Consider the following 17402-nt stretch of genomic DNA (forward strand, 5'->3'; position numbering starts at 1 on the left):
CCTGTGACAGAAACAGCAACTGATACTGGAAGAATATATCTACAAATTTATTTACTTGTGAGAGGCATAATTAGGAATAACTATAAAAACGATTCAAGAGCTGGTTTTGAGTAAGAAACATCAAACAGGAAATTTAACAGATTAACACAATAAAGTTGTAATTAACAATGGAAAGGACCCTTTATATCCTACGGTGTCCTTGGATACTAAAAAAAACCTATAAATTCCAGCAAAAGAACCTTGTTGGTTTCAATAGCATCTAGCATTGTGAATGTGACTTTCATAATGGTACCTGAAGAAATAAGATGCCTTAGAGAGAGATAAAATCCAGAGTATGGAGGAGAGTGACTTCAAAAGATTTATCTTAGACATATGACTACAATGCTCAGGTATATATTGCCAAAAAAGGTAACCAATCTTAACTGAGTTTCAATGATCCAAAAAAGTTACTAGTTACTATCTGGATATGAGACTACCTGGGAATCCTCAAGCTACAGATTAGTCCAGAGTTGTTGTTGTTGTTTTTAAGTATAGAAGGAAATGACAAACTATATTGATGCCAAGAAAACAAAATCTCCATTGTTTCCAGGTGAACTTAAGGGAGTCTTTAAGATTTTTAAATAGGCATTTTACTATTCACTGTATGCTGGACATTATCACTTTTAATTCCACACATAATATAGGTTTGTGTGACAGGTAAGTTCTAATTTATGTGAGGTCTCTGAAATTGCAAATTATACAATATTACACCATTTTGAAGAACCCACAGACTCGCTTTAATATATGATAAATTATGTTAAATCTATTAAGTAGCCAGTATTCTAAGAAAATCTAACTTAGAAAAGGATATTTCTAAAACTCATTAGGTCAATGGTGTTTACATTCATACAAAGGGGAAATTCTGGATAATTCGGCTATGTCACTCTGAGGCAGTTTTTCTCAACCACAGAAGAATTTCCTCATCGAGAGGAAAATAAAGGAAAAGTTCTTCAGATTCTAGTTCAAACTTTATTTCAATCAAAGAGCATAGATAACAAAACTACAACTGTCAAGAACTTAAAAAATAAGCCAGATATAAAACCTAAACTAATAGGATAGAATATTAATATTGCTATTATTACCACTATAAACTGTGTCTCTAAAGCTAAAAAGTGTTATTTAAAACTAAAACATAAAGTTACCGTTCCAAGACAGATGTTTTGGGGAAAAAATCTGTCTAATCTATCTACCTATCTATCCATCCATCCATCCATCTATCTAAGTGGCTCTGTAGCTAAGATGCTGAGCTTGTCGATCAGAAAGGTCGGTGGTTTAGTGGTTCGAATCCCTAGCGCTGCATAATGGAGTGAGTTCAGTTACTTGTCCCAGCTTCTATCAACCAAGCAGTTTGAAAGCATGTAAAAATGCAAGTAGAAAAATAGGGACCACCTCTGCTCTAACGTTCTACCTGTAAACGGCTTCTGCTCGCAATAATACATGGGCAAACAATAGATACAAATTCAAAGTAAACAGCTCCAAACTCGATTGCAGTAAATACGACTTCAGCAAGAGTGGTCAATGCCAGGAACACCCTACCTGATTCTATTGTTAGTTCCTCAAACCCCCATATCTTTAACCTTAAACTGTCCACTGTGGACCTCACATATTTCCTAAGGATGGTGCCCATAAGCGCACCAGCATGCCTACCGTCTCTGTCCTACTGTCCCCATTGATATGTACTCATTTTATGTGTTCATGGCCATGTTATACTTTATATCCATCTACTTGTACCAAACTCATGCGATGTCCATGTCTACACTAATACCTGTTACCGTGTACATGTTGACAAAATAAATAGAAATGAGGAGGAACTTTCTAATAGCGAGAACAATCAACCAATGCAACAAAAGTTGCCCTTGGAAGTTGTGGGAGCTTCATCACTTGAGACTTTCAAGAAGAGACTGGACTGCCATTTGTCAGAAATGGTGTAGGGTCTTCTGCTTGAGGGGGAGGGTTGGACTAGATGATCTATAAGGTCCTTTCCAACTCTGTTAAATCTGTCTTCTGATCCAACCCCTGCTCGAGCAGGAGACCCTACATCATTTCAGACAAAGTCAATGCCTGGAATGCACTACCTGACTCTTGTTACATCTTCAAATCCCCAAAACTTTAACCTTAAAACTGTCCACTATGGACCTCACCCCATTCCTAAGAGGTCTGTAAGGGGGGGAGGGTTGCATATAAAAGCACCTTCATGCCTACTGTCCCTGTCCTACCCATTTATTTGTAGCTATTTCATTCATACGCGTTTATTTTTATACCTAGTATCTTGTAAAAGATTGACAAATCAAAGAAAGAAAGAACAAAAGAATGAAAGAACTTAAGAAAGAAAAAAGAGAAGGAAGGAAATAAAGGAAGAAAGAGAAGGAAAGAAAGAACGAGAAGGGAGGAAGGAAAGAAGAAAGGAAAAAAGAAAGAGAAGGAAGGAAATAAAGGAAGAAAGAGAAGGAAAGAAAGAAAGAGAAGGGAGGAAGGAAAGAAGGAAAGAAAGGAAAAAAGAAAGAGAAGAAAATAAAGGAAGAAAGAGAAGGAAAAAAAGAACGAGAAGGGAGGAAGGAAAGAAGGAAAGAAAGGAAAGAAGGAAGGAAGGAAGGAAGGAAGGAAAGAAAGGAAGGAAATGAAGAAATGAAGGAAAGAAGGGTTGGCCAATCTCTTCTTATATAGGAAAAAAAGCAAGGGGGAGAAACTCTCGTCTCGCCAGCCCCAGGGCGCTTCTTCCGAGAGCCCTTAAGGGGGTCGCTGGCGTGGCACTTCACTGCCAAGGGCCAACTTGGCTCGGCGTCTTGCAACCGCCCACTTGGCATGAGGGCTGCGGCGGAGACGACGACGACGCCAGCCCGGTTTCCCCCACTCTGGAACGGGGCTTGGCACCTTTTGCAGACGGGGCAAGGTGAGCCCCAGCCGGAGGAGGAGCGGGGAACCAGGCTTGGCCGACCCACCCGCTCTGCATGTACCACCACCACCCACCCCAGCCCGACTTTCGCCTTCTTCTGGCGGCCTCTGAGGAAAGGCGGGCGCCGCTTCGGAGCACCGCGCCGCGGCCTGCGCCGCTGCTGAGCGTGCGCGAATCCTTCCCGCGCATGCGCCCTGCGCGCGGAGCTGCAAATTCTGAAGGATAACAGATTCTGAAACATCCCACGGGCGGACTTACCCGGCCGCCCTGTGGCGGCGGTGGCGGTGGAGGCGGAGAGGGCGGCGGCAGCGCTCGCCCAGCCCCGGACTGAGCGTCCCCCAGTCATGTCGCCTAATCCAAGGACGCCGGGTCACTAAAGAGCCATGGGCGAGCGGTCCATTCCGGCTGGCCGGCGGACCCAGCTCATCTCCTTGCTGGTGCTGGAGCAGCGCGCCCAGGAGGTCACCTTAGACCGGGAGTTGGGGCTCTTGGCGTGGCGGAGCTTGGAGCCGCAGTCGCGCAGGGGGCGAGGTGAGTGGCCGCTCCGGCATCCGTGGCAACGCGGGGGAGGGGGGAGGGGGAAGCAAGCCTCCGATTTAGAGACATGCACCCGGGTCCTTGGAAAGTGCGCCCCTGGGCATGTGCAAAGTGCTGAACAGTCACTCCCTTTCTTAACTTTCAAGGTCCCAGGAGATCATAAAAGGGTTCCTTTTAAAGCAGCGGTCAGCAACTGGTGATCCGTGGACCGCTGGTGGTCCCCCAGAAAATTTTATTTGCATTTTTATATTGTACTAAACGCTATTTATCTTTTTTAAAAAAATCATATTAGTGGCCCGCGGGATTTAAAATTATGAATTTAGTGGTCCGAAAGGTTGGTGACCCTTGTTTTAAAGAGACCTAAGGCAACATTTGATGTCTATGGGGGATTAGAAGAAAACTGCAGGGACTTGCCCAGCAATTGTCAACACTGACACCGGAGGCACACAAGTTCAAATACACAACAACCCCAGTATGTATTAAAGCAACTAAGTTTTGCAACCAGATCCCCTTGTGTGCTTCTCTCTTAATTTTAAGAAGTTGCCCTTTTGGTTTCTTAGTTAAAAATATGTGCCGTTGAAAAATTATTGACATTCTTAAGCCATTTGGGAAACTTCTGACCCCTAAATGAAGGCCCTACCTCCTTTTTTTTCTTTTCTTAAGAAAAACCTCACACCCCTTTTGGTATTTGTTTCGTTATTTGTCAATGTATGATCCTGCCTTGTGCAAGGAAGGAAGATTAACTGCAACTCAGTTGGCCGAATTCTGAAACATTATTTTACAAATGTAGCTTGCAGTCAAGAACCTTCTCATCTTAGAAAAGCTTAGGACATAACTCGCTGTCCCTTCCCCAGCCACCAATGTTTTAAAAAAAACAAATCATTGGTTTTATTTTGAAATCAGTATGAGTTATGTAAGTAGCACACAATATTTTGCAGCTGTAAGCTTCCTTCCTTACAGTGGCAACTGCAGGTATTTATACAACTGCTGTGAAAGGTTTTATAATGATTTTACCAATCTTCCGTAGTGAATCATTCCTATCTGACATCTTAAAAGGGCCAACAAATTGTGGATTGGTTTAGTGTTGCTTCTAGTGTTGCATGAAACATTTCCTTTCTCAGCCAATATCTGTTAAGAGCCTATTGGCACAATCTGTAAAACCTTTACTAATAATCCCCAGTATATGTCAACGGAGCATATATATTTGAACCCCATTTGAAAAACTGTCAACAGTAGTTTGTCTGATCTCAGTGTCAGTCACAACTTTCTGCCATTCTATGGTTGCATGTATGATATGCGTGGGTTAGCTTCCTCAGCTGAAGCCATCATAGACTTTTTAATGCCAAGAGAAGCCACGGCTTCTGGGTTTGCTGTAACCACAGCAAAAACGCAATTTGGAAAACTTTTGATATACTCCTTTTGATATATAAAACTTTTGATATACTGCTCAGACAACAGGCATATTGTGTGGTTATACTTTAACCTCTTCTCTGAGAGATGTTATACTGAATTTGGTACAAATTCAAGGTACAGCATAATCTAAAAGGCCGTCTTGTTATTTAAGACTCACCCATCACTTGTGCTGAATAATGAGACATCAAGTCAGCCAGCCTATCTGGTTATTCTAGAACATGCTTCCATCCCAGCCTTTTTTTAAAATTGCTCATAGGTTTATCATTGTTCTTCGGAGTTTATTAATGCTTTCGAGCTATCTGCAAGGGCTCTTGAGCAAAGGAACGTCCTCTTATAGTCCATCTCTACTACATTCTCCGCATTTATTTGCTTTCCTCAACCTTGGCACCTTTCACGCGAGTGGGCATCAAGTTCCTAGGTAGCAGCTCCCTTGCCCTGAAGTCAGTGAGTTGAAATCCACATATCCAGAAGACCCAAGCATGCAGTTGAGGAAGGATATCTTACTATCTTATCTGAACTACAGTCAGAGGAAGCTGCAAATTGTAATTAAGGGCTCTTTTAGAAAGACTTCCTCTATGTAAATCACCTTGCCTCAAACATCACATTTTTCAAGGCTGGGGTGAAAAACAATCTAGATTCCGGTATGATTTACCATTGGCAATAATCCCACATCTTCTCCACATCTTTATTTTTTTGAAGGGGTGGTGGTGTTGTCCGTTGATTAAGATGTCACAAGCTTTTAATAAATAATCCAAAGAGCTGTTCATTTGAAATAATCCTTCTTTCAATACAGGCAGATAATTGCTAGCTTTCATTTCAGAATACCTCGGGATGTTTATTTCATCAGAAGTACTTGCTGCGTAAAAACTAAAGCTGCAGGCTTTCCCCGATTCTTGAGTCCACAGTGTCTTCCTCCCTATAGCTGCTTCTCCCTTTACAACAATCTCGCTTCTACAGAGGTGGTATTCAGCAGGTTCTGACCAGTTCTGGAGAACCGGTAGCGGAAATTTTGAGTAGTTTGGAGAACTGGTAAATACCACCTCTGACTGGACCTGCCCCCCCCCCATCTATTCTCCGACTGCCGAGTCCCAGATGATCGGGAGGGAATGGGGATTTTGCAGTAACCTTCCCCTGGAGTGGGGTGAGAATGGAGATTTTACAGTATCCTTCCTTTCCCAGCCCACCAAGCCACACCCACCAAGCCACGCCACGCCCACCAGGTGGTGGGTCTAGACCCACAGAACTGGTAGTAAAAGAAAATTGAATCCCATCACTCCTCTTCTCCCAATATGTTTTCGTTTCCTTATGTTGGGATTTTTTTTTTTTTTGCAGGTAATTAGCATTGTTCCTGGCTTTTTCCGATAAACAAACATACTTTGCTCCGGTTGACCTTTGGAAATCAAATATCCTTGTTTTATTTCCCAGATATATTATGTAACATGAACTTCACTACATTCTATTCTACTGAAGAGCAATATATTCATATATTGCAAAGCATTTAAAATAGTTATTTGCTGACAAGTGGTTCCTATTATGACACAAGGATTTTCCAAGCACAGTAATCGGAATGGTTAAAGGTCTCTCCCTCGTCTTTAATTACTTTATAGCTTTATTGATAAACAGAAAACTCACGTCAACATGAAAAAACTGCAACTTCTATTACACTTATTTCTGAATAAGAAAAAGTAGCAAATAAACAAATCATGCAAAGTTGCATATTACTTTAAATGCTTTCCCTCAGGATTCATACTCTTTTAAAATGACTAATTTTAGAGTTAAAAACTGCACTAAAGAAAATGAAACTGAAATTTTTGGAGATAAAGCAACAATTTTATATGTTGGAGAAGAAAATATCAAAGTTAAAAAACTTTAGTATTCTTCACATGGAAAAGGAACCATTCATCTTCAAAAGTCCTGATAAACAACATGCCATGAATGTTAAAATGGTGTTGAGAGTAAACAAAAATAAAGTGATCTGTTTAAAGAGTATGTATAGATTATTTTTAATCATGCATTGTGCATTTATAGTTTACAAATGAATGTATAATTTTTTTTAAAAAGTAGAAATTGCTTATAATATGGGATTCTGTTTCTATTCAGGACAAAGGACCAGGCCTATTGATACACAATGCAGATTCAGAAGCTATCTTTATATTGATAAGCGGGAGCTTTAGAATGGAATGCAAAGATAATTTTATTTATTAAACTTTTTTTTTTTTTCAAAAAGTTTTATTGGTTTTTTTTAAAAACATTTATGTGGAAAAGGGGTAGGTGGAATTACAAATTTTGGCAGTTGCAAATGTGGCAGACGCCCCCTCCCTCCAAACTCCTAGATTACATCAAAATATCAAATCTTAATACATAATCATAAAAAGTCAGCATCTTAATTCTAGAAAAAATAATTTTCAATCAATTTATATAATTATAATATATAGTCTAGTTATAAATTCATTTTTACTTTCGGTCTGTTTATAACATTGTGATTTCCTTATTTATTTTTGTGATCTGAGTTTTCTTGGTGTTGCCCCTTCACCCCCCGCTGGCAGAGCTCCGGCCCCTCCCGTGTCCTGTATGACCGTTGTAGTATCTTCTGTTTTTTCTAGGTTGGCTTTGTTTTTTTCCATAAAGGCCTGTGCCTCTATGGGTGTATTAATTCTGATTCTTGTCTCCTCCCAGAATATTAGCATACCTTCAGGCATCAACCATCTAAACCACACCCCCTTCTGGTATAATTTATTCGCCAATTGCGAATAATTTTTCCTTTTTTCCCTAATTTTTTTGGGAATCTGCTTTAGAATGGTTATCTCCCTGTCACAGTATGTCAATGTTTGCCCCCTTTGCACACCCAGAATTTCATCTCTTGTGGTTTTCCTAAGGAATTTAATGTGAACCTCCCTGGGTACATTATGTGTTCTGGCATATGCTGAATTCACTCTATAAGCTAGGTCTATCTCCCAATCCATCTGCTGTTTATCTTTGTGTATGTATTCAGCTAAGATATTAGTCATAATGTCCCTTATGTTTTCCCCATCTGCTTCTATTACATTTTGAAATCTAAGATAAAAGGACATTCTCTCAAACTCTATTTTCATTTGTTGGATGTCAAGTTCTTTGTTCCCCTTCTGTAAAGCCTCTACCCCCCCCCTCGCCTCCGCCACCCCACCCTCCACAAGGTCCAGTCTCTGTGAGTTCTTAAAAATTTGGGCTTGGTTCTGTTTAATTTCATCTTTCATTTCCCTTAACTCTTTCTTAATTTCCTCCTGGCCCTGTAGAATTTGTTGAAGCATTTGTTGAAAGTCTATCTCTGTAGTCTTGGGTTGCATCAGTTCTGTTATCTTTGACTGTGTAGCTGGGCTAGACGTTGCAGACGTTGGGGCAGAAGTAGCAAATCCAGGCTTTCCAGGAGGTGGTCTTTTTGGAGGCATGGTTTTTAAAGCAAGGAAATCTGTCAAAATAGAGACTGGGCAGCTGGAGAAGTAGAGCAGGCAGGCGAATCCAGAAGGCAGAGGATCCAAACAGATGGGGATTTCTTTAGTCAGTCTAGCAGTAGATGAAAATTTTTTCCCCAAAGAGTTCAAAGAAGAACAATCCACAAAAGATTCCTCTGGGTGGCTCGGAGACAAAGACCGGAAGCCTGAATTTTAGAGGTGGAGTCAGGTTTCACAGTTCATGAAGACAACGGAAGTGTGCCATCTTGCCCTGCCAGCTTTGGGCTCAGAGGCATAATAAAGTTTTAAAAATTCAAAAAGTTCTCAGTTCACGCATAGATTCTGGAGCTAAGTCCAATGAAAGTCACTTTTATGAGGGTGAGGCATCATTAGTTGGCTCTCCCCCCTCCTCCTTCCCCTGAGGGCGAAAGCAAAATCTTCTCAAGCCGCTTGTCCAAGGGAGGGGGGGAAATCCCCCTCCCTCTAGCCGCACCTCTGGCAAAAGTCCGAAAGTTTAACTTTTTTTTTCTTAAAAAGATGCTGAAGGGTCCATAAATTTAAGATAGAGGGAATGGAGAAGGGCAGCCTCTCACCACATTGCCGCTGCTTCGTTCAATAGCGCGTTCTCCGATCGGCATGGGGCGAGGCGCGCGCACACGGGCGCCCTCCGATACTGCTCCCCGGTGCCTAGAACGAAGCGGAGGAGCCCCCGCCAGCCGCCGCCGACGCCAGGACACTCCACGAGCCGTTCCCTCGGCAGGACACCTCTCCGGGGCGTCCTGTGCCCCCCCAGAAACGGGGGAAGCCCACCGGGAGAGCGGGAGCAGGCAAGGGCTTGCCTGTCGCCGTAGCCGCCGGAACCGGAAGTCAATTTTATTTATTAAACTTGTGTGCCATCCACCTTGCCAGTTTAAGTGATTTTCGTAGATCTGCCTCAAGAAGCAGTTCAGAAGTTATTCAGTGAAGCTCACTTGGCAGCAAAAGTAAAGTGAATTAAACTTTTTTCTCCTGATGTTTACATTTGTTTCCAATAGAAGTTAATATCTGTAGCAGTGGACACACTTCTATTGATACCCCAAAACACACAAACCAGACACACCTTTATGTCCAATTGTTTCATTACTAGGCACTCCAACCCACAGCATTGCTAAAGAATTGACAAAAAAAGCTTGAACACATCACAGAGGGAAGCAGATACTCCATAAACTCCTCATTACAGCAGCTCCAAACAATCAAAATAGATGACAATAGATGGAGATGAAATCATGGACTCATTTGATGGTAGCGCAACATTTTTTGCATCCTAAGAATTAGCCAAAGAATACATGACTGCACTACTACACAACACACTTGAGGTAACCAAATACATCAAGACTGAAATATCCAGAATCAGGGACCTTATCAACTTTTGCCTGACTAGACACGTTCAGTTTAATAGATAGATATATCAACAAATCTAAGGAAGATTGGTTCATGGGATCATCGCTGAAGATTTGTTCATGGGATCATCGCTTTCAGGACGAATAGGAGAGACTATAATGCAACAGCTGGAGTCTATAATACTCCCATGCATACAACCCAAAATATGGCTCCCATACACAGATAACCAGGGGTGAAATCCAGCAGGTTCAGACAGGTACTGGAGAACCGGTAGCGGAAATTTTGAGTAGTTCGGAGAACTGGTAGCGGAAATTTTGAGTAGTTCTGAGAACTGGCAAATTGCCACCTCTGGCTAGCCCCAGAGTGTGGTGGGAATGGAGATTGTGCAGTATCCTTCCTCTGCCATGCCCACCAAGCCATGCCCACCACTAAGACACACCCACAGTAGTAAAAAAAATTGAATTTCACCACTGCGGATAACACCATTGTCATAATAAAAAAGACCAACCAGAGGCTATACATGAAACCATCAACAGCATCTTCAAAGGAATAAAATTCACTAGAGAAGTAGAAAACAACACCACACTACTTTCCCTGGCTATTTTGTCAGTAATGGCAAATTAGAAACGCAAGTCTCTCGTAAAACCATCCACATCAACCAAGGGCTCCACTGCTAAAGTAACAATCCCACAGAGTAAGCTATGTAAGAACGCTATTTAGATAAGCACAAATAAGAGCAAATCAAACTTCCTACTAGCATTGATGATGTTATCTAAATTGAGTGACGAAACATCTGCAAGAAAACATCTGAGCTCAGAGAGCACCAAGGCCCCCATAATTAAATTGATTTAATCCATTGATTCAGTGGGAAGACAGGTTCCCTCCCCCCATCACCGCCAAATGTTGTACCAATACAACTAATGTGTTGTACCAATACTACGTGGAGATCAGCCTCCATGCTATATTGGTGCAACACATTAGTTTGGTTGACACCCAGGTTGTGCGAACTCAGGGCAGTATGGCTAGTTTATATTTCTCTGTTAGGTAAGTTTAGTAAACCATGATTCAATTAAGATGTGCTCTGTTGTGCAGAGAGAGATAGAGTGCTGCTGATGGGAAAAAAGAAATTTCTCACTAAGATTTACCCGTATAGTCCCAACCCCAATTTTTGGAGGAAATGTACCTAGCTTTAACAGAACTTAATTTTAAAACGTTTTAGTATTTTGAATTTACAAATTATGCATTTCTTTAGATGGGATGAATCCTCCTTTACAAAAAAAAAAAACCTGCTACAGGTATATTCCAAGATACTTTCTGCTACTGTATTTTCAGTATTTCTTATGTATATTCAATAATTTCAGTATAACGCATTCAGTATTTTTGGAATTACTTGGAATTTATGGTATTTTCTGCTACTTGCAGAACTAACAGAAAATCTTAGCTTTCTTTCTGACCATTAGCTTTGTATGACTTGACAGTCAGCCAAAAATCTTTATTACTTCACAAGTGGTTTTTACCAGACTGCCAATCTACAAGATATATTAGACCAGTCCTAAACCAAGATGGTGCACCCCAGTTTTTTATGCTTCTTAGAGAAGTTTCCCATTCATCATAGGAGCCAAGGTGACTATTTTAGGCATGGGAAAATTATATTTCAGTCCACTGTGTGTACAGTGAAACGGAAAATATAAAGCTCCCTCCATTGAGTCTTGAGAAAAAAGCAGAAAAGCTGCAGTTGTCCAGCAAGAAAACCACTTTTTCCTCTTTGGGTAGTACAGTAAGAGTGTGGAAGGGCTGAGAGAGATGTTGGCTTGTATGATTTGTAAATAAGGAAAGTCTGTCTGAATTAAACTTGGCTACTGGCAGCATTTTGTAATTCTTTTGACAATAATATGGAAATAGCTATTGCTTTTTTCAGGAATTTTGTTAAAACACAGCTACTTTGGATTTTCCTGGTGCTGGGATCTTCCGAGTAAGTTCATGTATTGCTATAAAATAGTTTCTTTCAGTTTGAAGTGTGCACTGAGAACTTATTGGTTATATAGCTTAACAAGCAATTATATTTATATACTGTATATAATACACACACACCAGTGGTTGGGTTTCAAAATTTTTTAAAACCTCTTCTGTAGGTGTGGCCTGCTTTGTGGGAGTGGCTTACCGGCCATGTGACCGGGTGGGAGTGGCTTGCCAGCCATGTGACCAGGTGGGAGTGGCTTGGCAGTCATGTGACTGGGTAAGCATGGCCAACTTGCAAAATGTGGTGAAATTCCCTTAACAACGCTCTTGCTTAGCAACCAAAATGTTGGCTCAGGAACTCTGGCATTGAAGTGTGCAAATCTTAAAGCTGTCAAGTTATAAGACCCTGGCACCCCTAACCCTTTAGAAAAAAAAAAAACCATGGGTGTTCAAACTTGACAGCTTTAAGACTTGTGGACTTCAATTCCCAGAATTCCTCCTCTCTCTCTTCATCTTGATGATGTGCAGATGGGCGGGGGGAGGGAGCTGGAACTGGTTCTAAACGGCACTGTAGATTTGTGGAACCTCTTCCATAGAAGAGCTTAGAACTGGCAGGAACCCACCCCTGACACACTCACACACGCACATGTGTGTGTGTGTGTTTATACATACATACATATATAGGGACATGGTGGCTCAGTGGCTAAGACACTGAGCTTGTCGATCAGAAAGATCAGCAGTTACTTGTCCCAGCTTCTGCCAACCTAGCAGTTCGAAAGCATGTAAAAAATGCAAATAAAAAAAATGGGAACCACCTTTGGTGAGAAGATAACAGCGCTCTGTGCACCTTCAGTGTTTAGTCATGCCGGCCATATGACCACAGAGACGTCTTCGGAGGTGTGTGTGTATATACATACATACATACATACATACATACATACATACATACATACACACACACACACATACATACATACATAAACTTTAACTCTAAGATGAGTGGACGTCAGCCAATAGAATTTCCCAGCCAAAAGTCCATTCATTTTTAAATTGCCAGGTCTTAAATATACCACTTTAATCAGTCAGTACTCAAGAGGCGGAGCTTTGCATCAGGATTAACACACTGGTTGCTATGCATGGATTCAGAGCTAAAATAAGCTCTGTGATTGCAGTTCATTGTCGTTTTCGAAAATAACAGTTTAGCTAAATGTAGGCTTTCCAGAACTATGCAACTATATGGCTTTGAACAACAACAAAAAGATTCATCATAAACAAATGAATGCACATAGCACTCACTGACAAAATTTTAAAGCAATGGTCTTTTGGAGAGGATTATCTGACACTTCCCCTCCCCCCAATTTTTTTTTCACCTCCTATAAAAGTCCTGTTTTTGACAACCATGGTATACATTTGTTTGTTTGTTTATTCTTCATGTTTCTAAACCGCCCACCTCCCTCAAGGAGAGACTTTCGGTGGTTATACTGAACCATAAGGCACAAATCCATATTCTAAATTTTACCCAGCGGCATGAAGAATAGATTTTATTCATAGACCTTGGCTGCTTGCAACTGTTCTTTTCTTTTATGAAGCTGATATCCTCATAAACTCCTAAATCATAGTAGCAAGAACCTACCTTGTGGTGATTTTCATTTCAGCCCAAATCTCATTATTCTCTTGGCATAATTACTTAGGGCTGTGCTTGTTTTGAAAATGATTTGAGAGGGGGTGGGGGGGGGGAAGCTTCAGGCCTTACAATTTTCACTCAAAGCATGAAAGCAGTGTGTCTTTAGTGTAACTCTTAAAACTCCTGCAGAGCCTGGAAAAATTTAATGAGTAAGAGAGATATGTTGTCTTCATCTAATTTTTGAAGCAAGTTTATAGAATAGTTTCTGCAGGTGCATAGGTCTAATAGCCGCTAATTTGATATACTAAGCACCCAAAGTCCTGGGTAGTATCTAGATGAGTACTAGGAATTCCCAGAGTTGTAGGCTAGGTTGAAAAGTTGACAGTAACCAACCACTTCCATCCAGTGGTCCAGACACTCCCGGGACCATGGTGGCATGAAGATACCAGGAACCAAGTTCAACCTGGGGAAGATTTTACTTTAGTTCTTTTCTCCTATGACAGTAATGGCGAACCTTTTTGGCACCCAGTGCAGAAAAGGGAGCATGCGTACGCTCGCTGGGGCCACAACCCAGAAGAGGAGCTTCCCAGGGGACATGCCGTACTGGGAAATGAACTTCTGGTTTCCAGTGCGTGCATGCACACCAGCCAGCTAGTCTTCTGGTGACTGGCACGCATTCATGCACGACGATCAGTTGGCCGGTGCGTATACAGGCACCAAAAACTGGAAAACCAGCTCTCCTGGTTTCTGGCACTGCCACACGTGTGAAGACCAGCTGTTCGTGCGTGCATGCATGCCAGAAACCCAGAAGAGGAACAGGTGATGCCACGCTTGCCAGGCGACATGGCTCTACATGCCACTTCAGGCACGTGTGCCATAGGTTCGCCATCACGGTCCTATGATAATAAACATTTTTGCAAAATGTGTATTATCCCATAAAGATTGCCATCCTCTTATCTGGGGGACAAAGAAATTAGTGCTGAGAACTCTAAAATAATATCGAATTATTAGACCAGTGTTTATCAAAGTTGGCAGCTCAACCAAAGGCTGGCTGGGAGGATTTTGTGAGTTGATGTCCCCACATCTTAAAAATTGCCAGGGTTGAGAAGAACTGTACTATATCCCATCACCGATCTCTTTTCACATTTCAAAATAAAAGTAAAATCAATATACAGTACATGCCACTTGGATTCCTTCCTCCATCCATTATTCCTCCACGTTTCCCACAATGGAATCTTTTTGTTTTTGGCTCTATCAAAAATAGATACTGTGTGGTACATATGCTGGGGACCATCTCCTAATACCTTTGATCCACCTTGTCATTCCAATCTGTCACAGATTTTTTTACTACCGGTTCTGTGGGCGTGGCTTGGTGGGTGTGGCTTGGGTGTGGCTTGGTGGCAGGGGAAGGATACTATAAAATCTCCATTCCCCCCCCCCCACTCCAGCGAAAGGTTACTGCAAAATCCCCATTCCCTCCCGATCAGCTGGGACTCCGGAGGCAGAGAATAGATGGGGGGCGAGGCCAGCCAGAGGTGGTATTTACCGGTTCTCCGAACTACTCAAAATTTCCGCTACCGGTTCTCCAGAACTGGTCAGAACCTGCTGAATATCACCTCTGCTCTGAACAGAATATTTTGATGTACAGTTTCTGGTTATAAGAAACGATCACTCCCCACAGACATCCATTCCTTTCACGAAATGTATTTTGAGAGTTTATTTTTCAGCTTTTCTTCAGCGACACGCTTGATTTAAATATCCTCTGAAGAGAATGCCTAAAAAATGTTTACGCTTTTGTTACAAACATACTTTTCTGGTCTCGGGCTTCCCACAAACATGTTTTTGCCCACTAGCAGAAAATGCCACACAAGATATTCCTTTGGTTCTGGTCCAACTAGGCTGTTTGCTTATTTGACAACTCTTCCTATTTTTATATTTAATTTTGTTTTTTTTTTTGCAGAGAGCTATGCTGTGCCCATTTCTGAGATCATTGCTGTTGAGGAGAAAGAAAGGGAAGCGAAACACTCTCATCCTGGAAGATGGCAGAAAATGTCAAAGCCTCATGCATTCACCGGTAAAAACAATCGGTCCCGTTTTAGTGCAAATAGTTTTAAAATTATTAACATGCTGGGTTTGCATAATATATGGAACCAAACAAGCTGGATTCACATATCTTCTTGAGCTACACAGACACACACACACACACACACACACAGGAGAGAGAGAGAGAGAGAGAGAGAGAGAGAGAGAGAGAGAGAGAGAGAGAGAGAGAAGAAAATTATCTTGATGAAATTTAATGTTCCTCGTCTGCAGCAGCTACCATTGTGACTGCCTTATCAAGGGGTTACAAGCCGTTTGAACTAAGTTATTACTTGACAGAAGATTTGAATTCATTCAACCTTTCCTCCACATTTGCATCCCAAATTATTTCTATGCAGAAATCCTTCTTTGCAGAAAGGAGATGATTAAGATGTCTTTTAAAGACAAATCTCTTTTTTCATTTTCATAGTTCATAAATCTTGCTATTTGGCTCCTTGAACTTTGAATTTCTGTCATGCTGCCTGTTCCGTTTTCAAGACTTGAAAATGCCGCAGAGTTAAATTTGCCTGACTTTTATAGTTTGTACATGATATACAATAAACTCTCTTTTTATGACCCTTAATCCTTTCATATGAGGGACGTGGTGGCTCAGTGCCTAAGACGCTGAGCTTGTCGATCAGAAAGGTTGGTAGAATGCAGTTTGAATCCAGAGCGCCGCATAACAGAGTGACCTCCTGTTACTTGTCAGAAGATCTTCTGACAAGTAGCTTCTGCCAACCTAGCAGTTCGAAAGCACGTACAAGTGCAAGTAGAAAAATATGAACCACCTTTGATGGGAAGGTAACAGCGTTCCGTGCACCTTCAGCATTTAGTCATGCCGGCCACATGACCACGAAGACAGTACTGGCTGTTCGGCTTTGAAATGGAGATGGAGATGAGCACTGCCCCTAGAGTTGGGAACTATATGTGCGAGGGGAACATTTCCTTTACCTAATCCCTTAATTCGGGGTAGAGTGGGGGCAACTGGATGGAGGTGAGCATTTATTGACCGGTTGCCCTTCCTGATGCCTATGCAAGTTAATTGAATTCTCAACCTTCTGAGTGAGAGTCAAGAGTTTTCACCACTAGGTCACCACGTCACTCAGTTGCATGATATCTAATGATAATCAAATATTCCGCATTGATGATATAAACTGTCCAACATAAACAACTAAATGAAAAAAATAAACCTAAATGCCCAAATTGTCACGGTTTTTCTTTGCTCTGCACATTGAAAATTCACAGGCATGACTATCTGTGACAAATAGTTTTCTTAAGCAGTGAAAAATTCTTTTTAAAAAAGTGACCTTTTTTTGACAGATTTAAAAACACCGTCTCCTTGCTCCGTACAATGAATTTTTAATTGGAAAACCTCAATCAATTTCTGTGATTTTCCATATCACAAAAAGTTTCAGTAGTTTAGTAACTGAAAAAAATTTTTTTTTTGTTCAGTACCACTACTGTGTTTCTCCGAAAATAAGACGGGATCTTATTTTCTTTTGACCCCCCGAAATAAGTGCTTGGCCTTATTTTCAGGGAGGTTTTATTATTTTTGAGGTGCAGGAGGCGGCAAGTGTGGTCACTGCAAGGCTGTGCTGTGTTGCAATATTTTCTGGGAGGTCTTATTTTCAGGGGAGGGCTTATTTTCTGTGAAACAGTGAGCTTTTTGGTACATAGTTCTAGCCACTCATAAATTCAGTGGAAATTGGGAGGACAGAGAAGGAGCAGAATTCCCTGTATTTTGCTCCAAGATGGGCAAATATTTTATACCAGTGCAAATAAATTGAGTCCAGCTAAGATTTCCTGACGTTGGAAAAAGACTCTCTCTCAAAGATTGGCAAGGAGTCACCTGATGATGAATTCCTTGCCCGTCTGGTTGGCAGCTTTTTCTTTTTCTCGGGATCTGTGACCTTAAATAACCATTGCATATGGACTTCTTTCAGAATTCTCAAGCGTTGTGTAAATGCTACCTGTTGTTATATTTGCAAAGCAACGTTGCTTGTATGGAACTGTAATTCTCTTTTTATTGGTGTATACGTATCTTTTGCAG

At 41.3% G+C, this 17402-nt stretch overlaps 1 protein-coding gene across 1 annotated transcript in view; it reads left to right on the forward strand.

Annotated features, from left to right (window-relative positions):
• Positions 1-3076: 3076 nt before the first annotated feature.
• The window catches only part of CERK (ceramide kinase), a 45384-nt gene continuing 31058 nt past the window's right edge, over positions 3077-17402 (forward strand). Inside the window, exons 1-2 of the mRNA XM_081957354.1 lie at positions 3077-3463; positions 15234-15347. Of these exons, the coding sequence (XP_081813480.1) occupies positions 3316-3463; positions 15234-15347 (262 nt within the window). The 5' untranslated portion in view covers positions 3077-3315. The remainder of the gene's footprint in view (positions 3464-15233; positions 15348-17402) is intronic.

The sequence above is a fragment of the Natrix helvetica genome (genome assembly GCF_964273705.1).
Source record: "Natrix helvetica genome assembly, chromosome: 6".
Classification (NCBI taxonomy): domain Eukaryota; kingdom Metazoa; phylum Chordata; class Lepidosauria; order Squamata; family Natricidae; genus Natrix; species Natrix helvetica.